General features: G+C 41.3%; 1 protein-coding gene across 14 annotated transcripts; it reads right to left on the reverse strand.

Annotated features, from left to right (window-relative positions):
* Window positions 1-1334: 1334 nt before the first annotated feature.
* tpd52l1 (tpd52 like 1) lies at window positions 1335-16170 on the reverse strand. 14 transcript variants are annotated; one of them, XM_023999905.2, is made up of 11 exons: window positions 16037-16168; window positions 14599-14658; window positions 13831-13857; window positions 8108-8223; window positions 7207-7355; window positions 5436-5537; window positions 4064-4078; window positions 3479-3493; window positions 3281-3319; window positions 2693-2753; window positions 1335-2141 (listed from the first exon to the last, which is right to left on the reverse strand). In XM_023999905.2, the coding sequence occupies exons 1-11, from the start codon at window positions 16053-16055 to the stop codon at window positions 2010-2012; spliced, it is 735 nt and encodes a 244-aa protein (XP_023855673.1). In that variant the 5' UTR covers window positions 16056-16168; the 3' UTR covers window positions 1335-2009. The 14 variants fall into 14 exon arrangements, with proteins under 14 accessions (XP_023855673.1, XP_023855667.1, XP_023855666.1 ...); XM_023999899.2 differs by having other exon boundaries at window positions 1335-2138; window positions 14533-14658; window positions 16037-16164; XM_023999898.2 differs by having other exon boundaries at window positions 14533-14658; window positions 16037-16164.
* Window positions 16171-18095: the final 1925 nt, after the last annotated feature.

The raw sequence follows: 18095 nt of genomic DNA on the forward strand, positions 1-18095 counted from the left end.
GCAGCAAAGGGGGGACCAACTCCATATTAATGCCCATGATTTTGGAAGGAGTTGTTTGACAAGCAGGTGTCCACATAATTTTGGACATATAGTGTAAAAAGGGAAAGTCAGCTCACTGTTTTGCTCTTATCGAACTTGATAATTTAATAAAGCTTTGGCGATTAAGATTTATTCCAAGCTGTCTTCACCAGCCAAACACGGTCTTTATGGACGGTTTAACTTGATTACATTGGGCAGGACAAAAAGAAAACAGCCTTCATTGAGAGGGGAGGCTATGCTTGCTTTTTAATTAAAAAACAAAACAAAAAAACAATCGGGATAAAACAATAGGGTTTTATGTTTCTAAATATGAAGTATACAGGCACCAAATCACATCTTGTTCCATGCGCATATGGGCAATGTCTGTCACGACTGGATAGGCTGTGTTTCCGCTGTCAAAATTCATGCCATAACCAACTGTGTTACCGCTTAAACCAGATTTTGGTTGGTCTTAAATAGGTCTGGATATGGCCAATGGCCAGATTTTACATGACGAACTAACGTGCGTTTGACACTAGTGCTGCCTTAATGCTAGCCGAAAATAGCGTCTCACATGTTCTGTACAAAGGCATTAGTTTAAGTACTTGAGTCAATGGGAAGCTATTTGTCAATTACAGTACATTTCAAAATGTGTTTGGGCTGTCTTAATACAATTTATGTGTGCTTGAGTGTTTTGTTTTAGTATATTAGTACCATGTAATTTAACTTATAGTATTTATTTCAATGTCTAAACATACGACAAACGACCTTAGATTGGTTTGCAACAAATTGTTTAATAATGATACTGCAAAAAACAGTTTATTCATAGTGTGTTATAATCTTTCTGGGATACAGTTTTGTTWAAAAAAAAAGCAGAAGTTGCTAGACTACATTTAAGTCATACTTACAGTAGTGAATGCCTACATTTTCATACTTTCCCCCCCATACCCGTCCCCCATGAGAATCGAACCCACAACCCTGGCATTGCAACCGCCATGCTCTACCTACCGAGCTACACAGGACTGCACAGGGACTATAACAACTGTTATTACCTTTGGGTATTACAACAGTCACATTCAGGAGGGCACCTCTGCTGTTGACAAAACGTAGTCAAAATGTCTGAAAACATTATCACCTAAATGTCTGACAAACGTCTAGTCACAATTAAGTTAAAAACCACAGCAACCAAGAAAAATCAACTTGAACAATAAACACGAGGAGAAAATCATATGACAGAAGTTAATTCTGTAAATACAAAACCAGCTGTTTGGTCCATTATTGAAGATTAGCAGTAATAAACAGAAGAAATAACCACATTTAAAAATAGACATTTAATCCCACAGTGTGTCAAAGCATCGACACTGCCTGACTGCTGTGATAATAAGTATAATTTAGGTCCTGATTTAGGAGACCCGATCAAGGCTCAAGTGCAAACAGTGCACGGTTGGAATAAAGGAGATATTAGTGTGATTCATTGGGATGCCAGTGTATTCAGTAGATTTTCAGCACGAGACCTTACTTTGGTCCCCATTTACAGTGCAGTATAGGCCTACAAATCCAGTACTTGCAATTTCAAGTATTAGTTTCAAATACAATTCCCTCCCCCAATAGTATTATGTGACTGTCCACTCTTGGAAAGTAGGTGTCATCATGAAAATGTTGTTTTAGTATTGGGAAGAAAGTCACTACTTTTTGTTTATCAAATACATTGATATAAACGGAACACATTTATTTTTTATTTAAATACAAAAGGTAATAGCTGTATTCATAGTAATAAAATATCAAGGGCAGGAGTGCTTTACAGATTGGAAACACAAAGGCTAAGAAGCCATTAGATAATACACATTTGTGTTGGTACTTGATGTGGCTTTGGATAGATAGGCCTACTGTTTGTCATGCTCTCCTCATCAGGTAATGTAATGTGGCCTCTGGGCCAGTGAGGGGCAGTAGAGTGCTAATCCTGGTCTGGGGAGGTTGTTTCAGGCTCTGGTCTAGCAGGTCCGCTCATGATCATTGCTCTCAGACAGGTTGTTGCTGGGGGTTTCTTGGGCACTGGCGTGGGCGGCTGAAGACAGCACCTCCTCAAAACTCCCTCCACCTCCTTGGCTTCCTACCTTGGTCTGCTCCAAATCCAAAAACAACCACAGAAATGCATAGGCACACAAACGCACACACGCACACACACAAAACAACATTTTAATATAGGCTATTGTCGAGAATCTGTTTGAACTTTCAGCAGGGTTGTTAGAAACACCAGAMATTACGACATCAGGCTCAAATGCGCACATTCAAAGTGGAGCAATTGTTCTCCGGAGGGTAGTGTTTAACCTCAATTAGCTGAGCTGTAAAAATAGCCAAACGTTTTCCTGAGCTAAAGGAAGTGAAGCTTAACAAGAAAGACCTCCATAATGTTTACTCCCTTATATTGACTTTACTTAGGCCGGGATTCAATCCGATTGTTCTTTGTTCGCAATGGCGCCATTTAAAGGTAAATTCAGATTGAGCCGAGACATGCAGCGTTTACCGTGAATGTGTTCTCTGCAAACCCGGGAACATTGCCTTTAATATGCGCATTGCGGACAAAGCACGCTCGGATTGAATCCCGGCCTTACTTCAACATMACGTAAATCTCTGTCATTGCTTTGACAGCAACATGTGTTATGTTTCACATTACCTTTATGTTGGAAACGGTGCTTTCAACCTTCTCCTCAAAGGACTTGAAACTGGGCGAGTTCCTAATGGGATGAAAATCAGTTCAGTTTCATGCAATACTATTACTTTAGTATACAACATGTATGTTTATATCTATCTGAGCCACCATACTGTACCTGTACTTTTGTGTACACTTATTAAAGCTTCCTGTATTTACAGTGCTCTGTTAAAGCTGCCTGTATTTACAGTGCTCTGCTAAAGCTACCGTTACTTACAGTGCTCTGTTAACAAAACACTGGGAGAAGTCCTGTATGCTCAGTGTTATAGAAAGGTCACTTTTTCTAGTGTTACGATTCCACACGTTTATCTTTGGATAAACAGGTCAGATAGCTAGAAATGTATTAATCTTCTCCCGATGATTGCAGCAGGATGTGCCAATGTTACAATGCAAGCCTGTTTCACCTATAAATTCTGAACCAGTACCAATTCTACTCACAATGCTTACAAACGCTCAGCCTTAAGACAACGAGAATGGGTGGGTGGCTAAGGATGGGGATCTAGTGGAGGATTAAGTRTATCACTACACACAAAGTAGGCTACACACAATTACCTCATAACGGGCATGCTCATTGAGTGGCGGATAGAGTAGCTGTCCCAAGAGAGCATGGCCCAGGTAAGAGAGGAGTTAAATCATTAACATGAATTTACAGAAGGCAGAAATCACACGCACACACACAGCAAGCACTCCCTCTAGTCTACAGTAATTCAGCAGGGCAACTTTCTAGGCATTTATATAATGTAGATTTACCCATCATCTGATTGCCTTAAAAAAAAATATATAGATATTTTAGAGGAATCTAATGGCAATATGATATATGTTCTTAGACAACTGTCATGCCGTATCGCCTAAAGTGATGACTCATTCATATGTATATGACTAACAACTTCTACAGAGCACTAGTAATGCTACAGCTACAGAAGGTACAAAAGAGAAAGACAAATGATCTAAACTGTAACTATACTGAACTACCCACAAGTAAAACATGCTATGGTCAACAACAGTCAATGTCATGCATGTCTACTGGTCAGTTTGCTACAGATCTGAGGAGTTCACTATGAGGTTTATGTGTATACACATCCACAGTATGTTATAATGTGACTGCACTGGAACTAACTGTATGTCTGACTAATCAAATCAAGGGATCCCTGGAATTGATCCCATTCAGTTGATAGTCACCTTCTTACCATTATATCTTAATCACACTCATATTTACGTAAACAATGGCCTTTGTCGGTCTTCTGACTAGTTTCAGTGCAGTCACTGCAAACACGTATATCTGACTCTAAATCAGAGGTATAATACAACCAATAACACTAAAACACAATTTCTTACCCAAGTGAATTTGATCTTTGGATGCATAGAAAAAGATGAAGAAACAAACACATTTAAGACATTTGTCCTGACAGTGTCCTACCAAGTGTCCTACCAACACTTTACATTAGGCTACTTCATTTTGGAATCACGGCAGAGTTCAATTAAACTTCTATTCAAGAAAAGCCAAATTCAAAGATCCAGTGCGCGCACACACTTCAAGCACACAGTTAACCAATCATTAAATCATCAAGGCTCTGGTTATCATGCCATATACTGTATCCTTACAGTACTGTATACACTATGCATTAGAATGCAAACAACCTGCAGTCTGTAGTGTAAGGGAGTCACCCAAGTAAAGGCCACAGCAAACTTCACCCCCAGGCAACATACTGTACCTTGCTCTCCATGGTTCCACATAGCTAAATATTTGGTTTAGCATATTTCAACCAATAAAGTCAGCCAGGGCACATCTTTTTTTAAATTTCACTGGGCAACATAGTGAACAGGGTTTTCAATTCACACGAATAGTCCACACAGGGACAAACTCATTTGCATGCACACACACATGCACACTAGGTGGCATACCTTCTGGGATACATTAACTCAAGGCCAAACATGCTGCAATACATAAAGGAATATATATTTGTCTCTCTGGATTACTGTTCAACATGATTTTATACATAACATTGGTTGGTTAATACACTATTAAAAACCTGCGGTGGTGAGTCTTTTGTTATTATCATGCAATAATGATGACGACATTAAAATAACAAAACAAAGACTCTGACACGTCTACAACACACACTAAATGACATGGACAGGCATAACAGTAAATCACAGTTTTTCTTTGTCATGGCTAGTCTGAGTATTGCATTACTAGTGACACTATTGCATTACTAGTGCCAGCTGTCTATGATATGATAGCTCCCCAGTGGCTGAGTGTGCCCCTGCAAAGCCAGCATACAGGCCAGCAATGGATCTCCATTGTGCCACCCTGCCCAGTCAGAACTCTGGGTCTTCAGGGCAGAGAGTGGTCAGCAGACACCCAGAGGGTTACTGATCCCCCCCCCCCCCCCCCCCCCCCCCAGGCCTGCATCCAATCTGGCCTGCAGAAAGCTGCTTACTCTGGGCTTATGCAACACAAACATGCCCCCTGCAACAATCTGTCTGGGTCAACCCCAGCAACAATTAGGATTGGGCACACGACAGACTGGCTGCAGAAAAGTGGAGATGAGGGAGGAAGGTGGTCATTCTGACTGGAGGCCACCTTGTATTCTGTCTCAATAGCTGTAGGCTAAAAGATGTAGTCGTAGTGTAAGGCTTCAGTTGATTGGATATGAAATATGTTGATGTTGTTGTGTGGTTGCCATAGGCACCAGTGACACCGTACCTCATATCCCCAAACTTCCTGCTGATGGCTGTTCCCAATGTGGTGAAAGCTGCTGACGTCTTCTGCCCTGCCGTGCTCAACGTCTCCGACGTCTTTTTGTACCTGGACAAATGAAAAGACAAGACAGTGATTATCAAAACAGACAGGACAGGATACCACAGGACAGCCACTCCTGTTCTCTTCTTGTCCCTCTCCGGAGCACTGTTCACTCCACACACACAGATTAGTTTCATAGTCAGAGTCAGGGTGTAACTGATACTCCAGCTCAGTATCACAATCAGTCAGGGATTCATACATCTATAAAAACAGGATGAGGGGAGCATGGCACAGATAACAAAGACTCAGTGTTTCRCCATGTTTTAACTCCTATTGATGCTGCAGAGGAAACAGAGGAGCGCATCGCTTTGATTATTTGTACAGCTTATACCACTGTTAGGGCACTGGCCTACAAAGAAAAGCCATTGATTTTCCTTTTTATTTTCTAGTTCTAAAAGCCTGCTAGTCTGCAGAGTGCCTGGCTTCCAACCTCTCACATCCCCAGCCCCTAGAGCCTGATTACCTCTCAGTGCATTWCACACAGACTGCATGGAAACCTAAGAAACTCCTGCACTTCCCTGAGCACCAGCCCATCCCATCACCTTATCGGATTTGAGTCCTGCTATTTCAAGACAAAGAGCTTACTGCATTTGTGAGATGCATTAAGTGCAATGCGTTAATCTGGCTAACGCCTTTGCTGTGGGAGGTAATTCTGAGAAGAATGTGGTCCTCCAGCTCACTTAGGTACTGAGTCTAACTAGTGTGGCGCCTGAAGCGAGAAAGACTAGAGAGAGAGAGAGAGAGAGAGGGAAAAGAAGAGAGAGGGAAAAGAAGAGAGAGAAGAATCCTGAGAGAGAAAGAGAAATATTGTCACCCAACATCAACTGATGCCAACAACAAACCACACTGACAATAGATACAGCTCGGCCGTTATGACGGAGTTGCTGACCTCCTTTACACTTGGCCCTGTTGCCTTGGTTATGCATTGGTGTTGAGACTGGAGATTGAGGAGGTGTGTCGTGGCATTTACACAGTGGAGGACCATTCCTCTCCTCTCCCGCCAGCCAATGATCTCTCAGCACCACCAGATCTGCTTGACCCTAGCGGTTTGCAGTTCCCCCTCACCATGGTAACGGTGATCGGAGAAGGGTGCTCTGCCCATTTCAGCGCCTAGTTAAAGCGCGACTCTGGTAACTGAATAACTAGGGACATACAAGGCCACTCTGCAGACACAGATGGAGGACTGAAATCTAGGCCTATTGTATAGCTGTTCACTGAAAATGGCTATATATACAGCACTGACCTATATGAGCCTGAAGCTGCTGTTTGCTTTTACTGGCTGGCTCCCGTAGATAGATGTGTACTGGGCCAGGCAGCCAGTCAGGTAGCACTGTGCTGCTTTAGATGTCACATCACCATTAGGCTGCTTGCTCCCTGTCATTATCTGTCTCAATGAGCCTGATCAGACCGGATCCATACATTCATCACTCTGTGACGCCCATAAAGGCAATCTCTGGTSACAGGAGCAAAACATCTCGAGGGCGCGAGTGCTATTTCTCTCTTTCCTTCCCAAATGCCAAACGTATGCACTTTCTCTGAGACGGCCTTTGAATGGCAACAATAGGAGTCTAGTTTAGAATCCCCCTCCCCCTGGCTTCATGCACACCGGCGTGTAACATATTTGATACCTACCACTCAAGCGTAATACACACACTGAACGATGTTGGGTACTCACGCAGTGGAAGTCTGCATGTCGTACCAGCTCCTGTTGAAGTTCTGTTTGAGCTCACTGAGTGGTGTTATCCCCAGTTTGGCTTTGAGGTCTGAGTGGTGTTTCTCTTTGGAGGCCAACACTTGCCTCAGGGTGGAGATTTCTTCCTCTAACTAGAGGGATAAACAGAGAGAGAGGGATAAACAGAGAGAGAGGGATAAACAGACAGACAGAGAGAGAGAGAGAGACAGAGKGACAGAGAGACAGAGAGATATAGAGTAAGAGAGTGATGCTAATTTCCCTTAGGGCTTAAGCATTCCAAATGAATTCTCTATAAAGCAAATAAGGTAACACATGGACAAAATGTGTTATATCCCAGTCCTTATCAGCAAATAAAGTAGATTTCTTGGATGAAGATTACTATGCTACAAATGGCTACAAAAGGCAATTTCAGCTGCATATACGTGTTGGTAACTATAATAATAATAATAATAATATAGTGGTAAATTGAGGGATCTGAAGTACAGAACACTGGCTCTTCCTTATAACACAGTATAGTGTATTTGGCCTGAGGTCAACACCAGGGGAAACAACAGTGATGAGGAGTAACAACTGTAAACCCAAATCCCAATTGATGCTGACTCATAATATGCAAAAGAGCTCTGCTGCAAGAGCTGCCAAGATTGACATAACTCATAATGCCCTCTACTTCCGCTCCTATTTCCAGTTAATATCTCGCTCCCATGGTCCAACACAGTTTGCCTATGTGAGATAGATCAGTGTACCAACTTAACCATCTCTCCCCTCTAAGGTTGAACAGAATGTGTCTATCTCCAAGACAGCTCTTCCTGAATCCAACTCGATCAACATACCAAGCTAAACATTGAAAAACAGAGCAGTGAAAAGTGCTGATGAGAGGGACTACCTTAGTGAGTTCACTCAATATTTCCTCCCTCTCCTCATCGGTCACAGTGTTGTAGAGGTCCACTTCTGACACCATTTCTTCATCTACTTCTGTTAGAGGCTCTGGGTCCAGCAAACCTGAGGAGAGATAGACGATTAAACACAAAACAACCCCCAAAAGTTAGAACACTTCAGACTTACAGTACCACTCATTCAAGGGTTATTCTTTATTTTTTACATTGTAGAATAATACTGAAGAAATCAAAACTATGAAATAACACATATGGAATCATGTAGTAACCATTCTCTCCACCAGCTTCATGAGGTAGTCACCTGGAATGCATTTAAATTAACAGGTGTGCCATGTTAAAAGTTAATTTGAGGAATTTATTTCCTACTTAATGCATTTGAGRCAATCAGTTGTGCTGTGACAAGGTAGGGGGGTATACAGAAGATAGTCCTATTTGGTAAAAGACCAAGTCCATATTATGGCAAGAACTGCTCAAATAAGCAAAGAGAAATGACAGTCCATCATTACTTGAAGACACCTTTGAAAGTTTCTTCAAGTGCAGTCGCAAAAACCATCAAGCGCTCTGATGAAACTGGCTCTCATGAGGACCGCCACAGGAAAGGAAGACTCAGAGTTACCTCTGCTGCATAGGATAAGTTCATTAGAGTTACCAGCCTCAGAAATTGCAGCCCAAATAAATGCTTCACAGAGTTCAAGTAACAGACACATCTCAACATCAACTGCTCAGAGGAGACTGCGTGAATCAGGCCTTCATGGTCGAATTCCTGCAAAGAAACCAATACTAAAAGGAAACCAATAAGAAGAAGAGACTTGCTTGGGTCAAGAAACACGAGCAAAGGACATTAGACCGGTGGAAATATGTCCTTTGGTCTGATGAGTCCAAATTTGAGATATTTGGTTCCAACCGCCGTGTATTTGTGAGACGCAGAGTAGGTCAACGGATGATCTCCGCATGTGTGGCTCCCACCGTGAAGCATGGAGGAGGAGGTGTGATGGTGCTTTGCTGGTGACMGTCTGTGATTTATTTAGAATTCAAGGCACACTTAACCAGCATGGCTACCACGGCATTCCGCAGCAATACGCCATCCCATTTGTTTTTCAACAAGACAATGACCCAACACACCTCCAGGCTGTGTATGGGCTATTTGATCAAGAAGGAGAGGGATGGAGTGCTGCATCAGATGACCTGGCCTCCACAATCAGCCGACCTCAACCCAATTGGGATGGTTTGGGATGAGTTGGACCGCAGAGTGAAGGAAAAGCAGCCAACAAGTGCTCAGCATATGTGGGAACTCCTTCAAGACTGTTGGAAAAGCATTCCAGGTGAAGCTGGTTGAAAGAATACCAAGAGTGTGCAAAGCTGGCATCAAGGAAAAGGGTGGCTACATTGAAGAATCTCAAATATAAAATATATTTWGATTTGTTTAACACTTTTTTTGGTTACTACATGATTCCATATGTGTTATTTCATAGTTTTGATGTCTTCACTATTATTCTACAATGTAGAAAWTAATAAAAAATAAAGAAAAAATCKCTTGAATGAGTAGGTGTGTCCAAATGTTTGACTGGTACTGTACATACACTGAGTGTACAAAAWTTTTCCTAATATTGAGTTGCACCCCCTTTTGCCCTCAGAAAAYCCTAAATTTGTTGGGCATGGTCTCGAAAGGTTTCCACAGGGATGTTGGCCCATGTTGACTCCATTGCTTCCAACAGTTGTGTTAAGTTGGCTGGATGTCGTTTGAGTGGTGGACCATTCTTAATACACACGGGAAACTGTTAAGTGTGAAAAACKCAGCAGCTCTGCAGTTCTTGACACACTCAAACACCTGGGTGCACCTGGCACCTACTACCATACCCCGTTCAAAGGCACTTAAATATTTTGTCTTGCCCATTCACCCTCTGAATGGCACACATACACAATCCATGTCTCAAAGCTTACAAATCCTTCTTTAACTTGTCTCCTCCCCTTCATCGACACTGATTGAAGTGGATTTAACAAGTGACATCAATAAGGGATTATACCTGCCCCCTGGTCAGTCTGTCATGGAAAGAGGAGCTGTTCCTAATGTTTTGTACACTCATTGTATAGTGGAGAGACAATCACATAAAGTATGTTTTTGCAAATAACAAAGAAACTCGGGCACCCATTCAAATCGTCTAACTCGAAGAGATGATTCAGGATACGGCAAGACATACCCCCCAATCTGTTGCCATCGTAACACGGCCACAGTACGGCCAGAATTAACCTGAACGCCACCCTCCATCACTGTGACAATGGCAATATTCCCATTATGACCCCACCACACGTTTAACAACCACCTTTAGAGTCACTGACTGTAATTATCTACACTAGAGCTCCAATTTCCAATCCTCTGTTTACTTTTTATACATGTAAAGCTAAGATATATTCTGGATAGTCTAAAGAAAAGTCATGCTTATCCCCTTCCATAAGGCCACCAGTTGTCTGTTAGAGTAACCGTTCTGTATGTTGTCTCTACTTAAAACATTCATTAATCAATGTGTATAACCTAATAGGAGCACAAATCTATTGTTTAATGTTTTTTATTACATTGTTTTCTTTTCTTTTATGATTTTATATATAAAAATATATATCTAGGGGGAATATCTATTGCTTATGGAACCGAATGGTGATCTAATTACATGACAATATGTGTGTGTTCGTGCATGCGTGTGTTTCCAGTTACAATACAAGCTAAACCAGACAAACAACTTCCTGGTATGTGAAGAACTGAGTGTCTGATCAATATCTGACTGATGAAGTAATGGCCAAAGCCCCGGCATGGTGTACCCTCAGCAGATTAGATCAGCCATTAATAAAGTGAATTTGAACTCAAATTGGGAGTATAGCTTTACCCAATTTCTGCCTAATTTTGTGTAACTTCAAATGTCTGTCCCTACAACCATTAGTCTCTTATAACTGCATAATWTAATATAAGTGCAGTAAAGAGACTCTGGCTTTAAATTCTATACTAGGCTACAGTAATACAACTGGGTGAAAGGCTCTGAGCTTTTGATACTATTTCAATCACCAGCAACATAAAGCCAGGACATAATAACATATTATAAACTTGGTAGTTCGAGCCCTGAATGCTGATTGGCTAACAGCCGTGGTATATGAGACCGTAATAAATGMGTATAACAAAACATGTACGTCCTAAGATGACCATAGGCAGGGGATGTTTTTGTCAAGACAAAGAGGACAACAAACAAGCAGGAGTCACATCGTTGAGGCCTGGCCTCTCATTACATCAGCAGATGATTGGAGCGGCGTGGCACAGAGCTTGTGATGCAGTTTGGCCACATAACCCAATCACTTTCTCATCAGAAGCCTTTGGAGCGGATCCCTTCGCCTGGAGCCCCACCATGTACACAGTATACATTCTAGCACTCTTCTCCTGCATCACTCTCTTCTCTATTGTCATCTTGCCAGGCCTCAGTGACTCTAATAGTAGACGTATTTTAAGAGTAAAACAACAATAACATAGCATTCTCTTGGTTATTTGATAACACACTTTAAAAAATATATATATAATAATAACCTGCACTTGTCTTTTCCTACTAGCACTGTGCTGATAACTATTTTATTGAGGAAAAATGTACTTACTATGATTGTGATATGTGGTTGTCTCACCTGGCTATCTTAAGATGAATGCACTAATTGTAAGTCGCTCTGGATAGGAGCGTCTGCTAAATGACTCAGATGTAAAAGTTAATTACTCTACGACTTTATCCTATTTCTCTAGAATGGGACTATTTCAGTTTGAACAACTGTTTCTATGTTTRCACTGTGATGGGTTAAGAGTACGTTGCTTAGCAACTTCCCATGCCGACGAGCAAGCCTAATCATTATCATTGATTGAATCCTTGTGTTGTCCTTAAGACACTTCAATCCTTCAACACCGGGCTGACTCATTTTAAATCAGCAAACAATCCCTGTCTTTACCTTAGAGGACCACAGACAGTATACACACACGGGTACAAAAGTGATGTTGTTTGTGTTGCCAATGTGAGGTTCCATCCATCAGCATTGTTCCTGGGGCAKTGAAAGAGGTCCCTACGATACATTAACATTGGCTCAGGTTCATTTAAAAAATCTATATGGTAATCAATATCAAAGACCATTAACAGGAAACCATGCATGCTTGATTAAGAGTGGGTTGATGGGCTCGTGACTTTCCTTTTTGACTTTGTGGCAACATGTCACCTGAACATCATATTATTGGTACAKCGATGACTCTAAACCTCACCCCGGCCCCGCCGCTCCCACGCCTCAGTCTGATTCAATTAACAATCACATACATGGCTGAGGGAGAGAGAGAGACTCTGGCCAAGGAGTAAACACAGAACCACACCACAATCAGTAGGGGTTCAGTAACACTACATTAACTCTCAAAAGGACATCTGTCCTCGTTTTCTCTCTCTGATTTGGGAATCTATTTCAGATAATCTGTGGCCCCATCCAAAAAACGGCATTGTCACATTCCGAGTCCGGGTCAGCTGGTCTGGGTTGTCTGAAGGCATTTGCCGAGTCTCGCCCACGACGTTGTCCTGAAAGTAGGAGCCCCGCGGCTCAGTGACTGTGGCGTGACAACTCATCCTCACCCAATTCACACTCATCATATTCAGCAGCACAGGGGCCAGAGCTGGAGAAATACACTCTCTCTTTTTCACATGCTAGGTTCTCAAAGGCATCATTGTTTTACTCTACAACCCTTATCCACAGATACAGTCGTTAGCATTGACGGCTAGCCTAGGGTTGTTCACACGAAAATCAGTCATCTGTGTGGAGACCTGAGATTAACCTAAATGCGAACTGAGAGGCCTGCCTTTCACACTGTGGTTGCTCTAGCTGTGCTAAAGTCTCTGTCATCCAAGGTAAACTATCTGGCTATAAGTGATGACATCACAGTGGGTGTCTCTCAAAGAAGAAAAACAGGTTGTCTTCCATTTTGATGACACATTTACTGATCCTCTCTCGCCTTGTACATAGTAGCACTCTCATCTCATTATGTACTATTATCACCCCTCTAACTCAACGATGTTCAACGAGTTGACTCATGCAGTAAAATGACCTGCATTCTGTACTGACTGAGGAAACAAATCCTATAAGCTTAACAAAGTGTGTCAGACTCAGCAGGCAGCAAACACAACTGGAAATGTTACTGGGAATGATCCCCAGGCCCCTTACCAATAATGAGATCTCTCATAACCATGGTAAATAAAATGTATCATTTAGTAAATAAACAGATTAAGTTATCTGGAAATTAGTTCCCATTTTTGCTTCCATTTTAGGCCGTCATCTTGGCCTGTTACGTCATTTCTGGCCTGGCTGTAGTAATCAGTGGGATTTTCCCCTCGGATTATCCAACTAGATTTACCAAAGTCCTTCACCTCAGCCACGGCAGAATTAAGCAGTGCGATATCTAGCGAAGTCAAAGATCCCATTTCAGATAGTCCTTTGACTGCAACTTCATCAAATGGTTGCTCTCAAACTCATCGTTTGAATTAACACTGTCAGGGGTGTTTTTATCCAATTTGTGGAGGGGCCAAAGTGTGGTGAAAGTGAGTCAATCATTCATTCCCTCACAATAAAGAGACATATTTAAACATGAATCAGGGATACTGCATACTTCCACATCACATGAACATTTCTGTGAAGGCCAGTCAGCTAAACAGAGAAGCAAGCATACCTGTCCTGAGATGTCCTTGTCCTCTCTCTTCATTTGGTAGCAGAAACAAGGGGGAAAGATTACATTCCTTTAATGAAATTAGTAATAATTTCTAAAATAGATAGGCCTATGCTACTTTGTCCAGGGAGGTCACATGTTCTAAACATATAGTCTATGCTTATAACATGTTCATACCAAGAGAAGAAATGCTGTAAAACAAATGTCCCGAAACATTTCTATCACATACGCAGATGAAAAAAAAGTTTAAAATCAGAGGTGTTTCATGCTTTGCCTGATGAAGTTGACCCTTGTTAGGCAATTCATTTACAGATCCTTTGAGGTTCTATGCGTACAGGGAACATTTAGTAATTGGAAACACCACAAGACCTAAAACATTCAGCTCAAACACAGCATGCAACTGATTGCAAGAGAACTGGAGTATTCTAAAATGGGAGTCTATCTATCTATGGGGCCAAGAAACATATCAAGAAGACATTAGCCTATTTTCTGGTTCAATTGTGCAGCATCAAGACAAATTAATGTATATAAATCCAAATCATTCTATTTAATCGGCACATGCTATTACAATCCTGAAAGTATAATAAATATGCAATTGATGCTGCACAGGTTTACTGTTCCAATGTGGGCCAGAAATACTACAACTACTGTAATACTACCAATAACAGGGGAAGTAGTCTAGTCTACAGATCAAAGGCCTGTCACCTTCAGGTTGCAGATGCACCTCAAACCCACTGGGCATAACCCACTCATCCGAATATGAGGTCTTACCCCATTCCCCTGCACCATCGCTCAGTACACTAGAGTCGCTCAGTACACTAGAGTACAACTCTGATGACGATGCATTTGATGTCCATTAGGCAATGAATGGGGTGAAATACAAAATAGTAAGTTACACATAAACACAGCACACACACACACACACACACACACACACACACACACACACACACACACACACACACACACACACACACACACACTGTATAGTGTAGGTTACAGTGTTCATTCAGGCTGACTGTAACCTGATAACCTGAGGTTGATAAAAAACAAAGCCTATACCTTGTTTGAACCAGAAAGTTGATTATAATAGCCAGTATTCAACTGATAATCTAGTGTGCACAAGTTAAGACAGCCATCTTGCTATTTGGATAATAGGGCCAACTACAAAGAAAGGCTCTCCAAAGCAGAATATCTATGGTCACAAGGTTTCAATTATTTGGTCAGATGGTCACGGTGGGAAGGGAAAATAAGTGGCCTTGAGCCATTCATGGTTTGCAAAATGTATTTGAACCTAACAGAAGGACAGAGTAATACTACATCCACATGAACTTGATGTTTTATTAACATGTTGCAATGATGTTACACATAGAGCTCGCCACCTTGTAGTCCTAAAACCGGAAAATATTGTAATGACCCTGGGTTTATAAGCTCGGAAATCGACTCTGCCGCTTGAGCATGCTTTTGCTGCACATTTCAGCCATTCCTATGGAGAAAATGAATGGGGAAAGAATKGGGTTGTGGGATAAATGTAGAAAATAAGGTCTGAGGTTAACACAGGTTTAGGAGATCATATACATTTTGTTCTATGAGATAACAATATCTGTCAGTTAAAATGATCTTTATGAATTAGGAAGCCTTTATGTGCTTTATTAAATTACATAAATGCTTCAAAATTAAAAAAAATTGATGTTAGCTGATGAAGACCATCTCATTGAACAAAACGTATAAGAACTCCTAAACCTGTGTTTACCACAGACCTTATTTTCGGCGTTAATCCCAAAACCTTACAAAAACTGCATTCATTTRCCCATAGGCTTTGTCCAACGAACCATGGCGGAGTTTAGTGCCTACAAAAAGATGGCATTACTAATGCTCTCTATTGGACAGAAATGAAACGTTAACCACGTGTTCTATTAAGTAGATGCGTCATGTGATAACTGGTCGAAAATGGCTACTCTATTGATACACTTTTGTCTTTTGAGGTAGAATTTATTAAAAGTTTACACTTAATTTCACCTACCAAGACTATCATCAAATATTAAAGTTTAACTGCTTAATAAGGTTATTTATATTTTTTTTATTAAGGTTAAGGCTATCAACTTATTAACAAATAGGCTAAATACACAATTGAATAAATGCAACAACAAAAATCCATAATGTGTAACATATTATTATACATTTTTCGAGAGTTTGAACGCTCACTCACCCTGTTGTCTGGTCTCCATTCGAAGCAGTGTGATGCAGTTGGCTACTTTAAGTAAATATGAATTGTTCTTCTGAAACAACACTTTACACGTAGATACAGCAGCTCACTGCTGCACTGTCAGACGCCAATGTTTACGCTAGTTCCTTCACTGTCAATTACGGCACCGCCTCCATGGGCGGGGCTTCCAACATACACCAATGGCGGTGTGCTCATTACTGAAACAGTGTTGTGACGTTTTCAGAGTTCAAATACTCTTTCGTGTCGAACTAGCCCCATGATTTAGACTGATGATGCCAAATATGCAATATGTTGAACTATATTTCTTGACAAAAAACTCAAATGTAATCTTAAAATGCTGTCAGTTTCATGTACACTTAAATACATGATTGCCCAATGTTTCCGGTGGAGTGAAAGTGTAATGTATCCAAGTTACTTATTTAGGCTAGTTGGGTAGTTTCATTACAGAATGCAACGACGCCACCTGCTGATACTTTGTGATTCTAAGCTTTGAGAATATCTGACCAATTTACACCCTCGTCTGTCAGAGCAGGGTAAATACATCTCCTGTAGTAAATTAGTTACATGAGATGATAGACATGAATTTTGATTCACTTACTCTGCCATTTCCTGGTTGTTAAAATTCTAATAGTTTGCCTAATTTCAGTTTATGTGACAAAACAAGCAAGTGTAGAGAATCATTGTACCATCTAAACCGCTGTGAAATATATTTTCAATAACCAAAAATATTGTATTTTATTTATTTACAATTATGGCCAGGTAAACATTTATCAGTAGACATTTTATTTATACTTTTGAAAATTATGATGAATATATTCACTTTCTAAGAAGCAAAACATTTGATAGAAGATAAGACTCAAGATATCAGTCTTTCAGATGCAATGCACCATTCATGTTCAACTGGAACTCTTGATCATTCATTCTTTTTTGTTTTCATACATTTTTACAATACAGCCAATGGTCAGGGCCCCTGGGCACGTGCTTTGATTACTACAAGGTTTAGATAGCTGGCTAGACTAACTTACCTAGCAATCTATAAAATGTTTGCTGACATGGGCTAATTGAGTGACTGTCAGTGACTGGCATAGCTGCTGATGCACTACCACATTTTGAAATTGCACGTTGTGTATTTTACTATCTACACTACATGACCAAAAGTATGTGGACACCTGCTCGTTGAACATCTCATTCCAAAATCATGGGCATTATGGAGTTGGTCCCACTTTGCTGCTATAACAGCCTCCACTCTCCTGAGAAGGCTTTCCACCAGATGTTGGAACATTGATGTGGGGACTTGCTTCCATTAAGCCACAACAGCATTAGTGAGGTTGGGCACTGATTAGGCCTGGCTCGCAGTTGGCGATCCAATTCTTCCCAAAGGTGTTCCATGGGGTTGAGGTCAGGGCTCTGTGCAGGCCAGTCAAGTTATTCCACACCGATCTCGACAAACGATTTCTGTATGGACCTCGCTTTGTGCACGGGGGCATTGTCATGCTGAAACAGGAAAGGGCCTTCACCAAAGTAGGAAGAATAGAATCGTCTATAATGTCATTGAACGCTGTAGCATTAATATTTCCCTGCATTGGAACTAAGGGGCCTAGTCCGAACCAGGAAAAATATTCCCAGACCATTATTCCTCCTCCACCAAACTACAATTGGCACTATTCATAAGGGCAGGTAGCTTTCTCCTGGCATCCGTCAAACCCAGATTTGTCCATCGGACTACCAGATGGTGAAGCCTGATTCATTACTCCAGAGAACGCGTTTCCACTGCTCCAGAGTCCAATGGCAGTGAACTTCACACCACTCCAGCCGATGCTTGGGATTGCACATGGCGATTTTAGGCTTATGTGCGGCTGCTCGGCCATGGAAACCCATTTCATGAAGCTCCTGACAAACAGTTATTGTGCTGACATTGCTTCCTGGAACTCGGTAGTGAGTGTTGCAACCGAGGACAGGCGATTTTTACTTGCTACGCACTTCAGCACTTGGCGGTCCCYTTCTGTGAGCTTATGTGACCTACCACTTCGTGGCTGAGCCG

This window comes from Salvelinus sp. IW2-2015, linkage group LG14 (genome assembly GCF_002910315.2).
Source record: "Salvelinus sp. IW2-2015 linkage group LG14, ASM291031v2, whole genome shotgun sequence".
NCBI classification, from domain to species: domain Eukaryota; kingdom Metazoa; phylum Chordata; class Actinopteri; order Salmoniformes; family Salmonidae; genus Salvelinus; species Salvelinus sp. IW2-2015.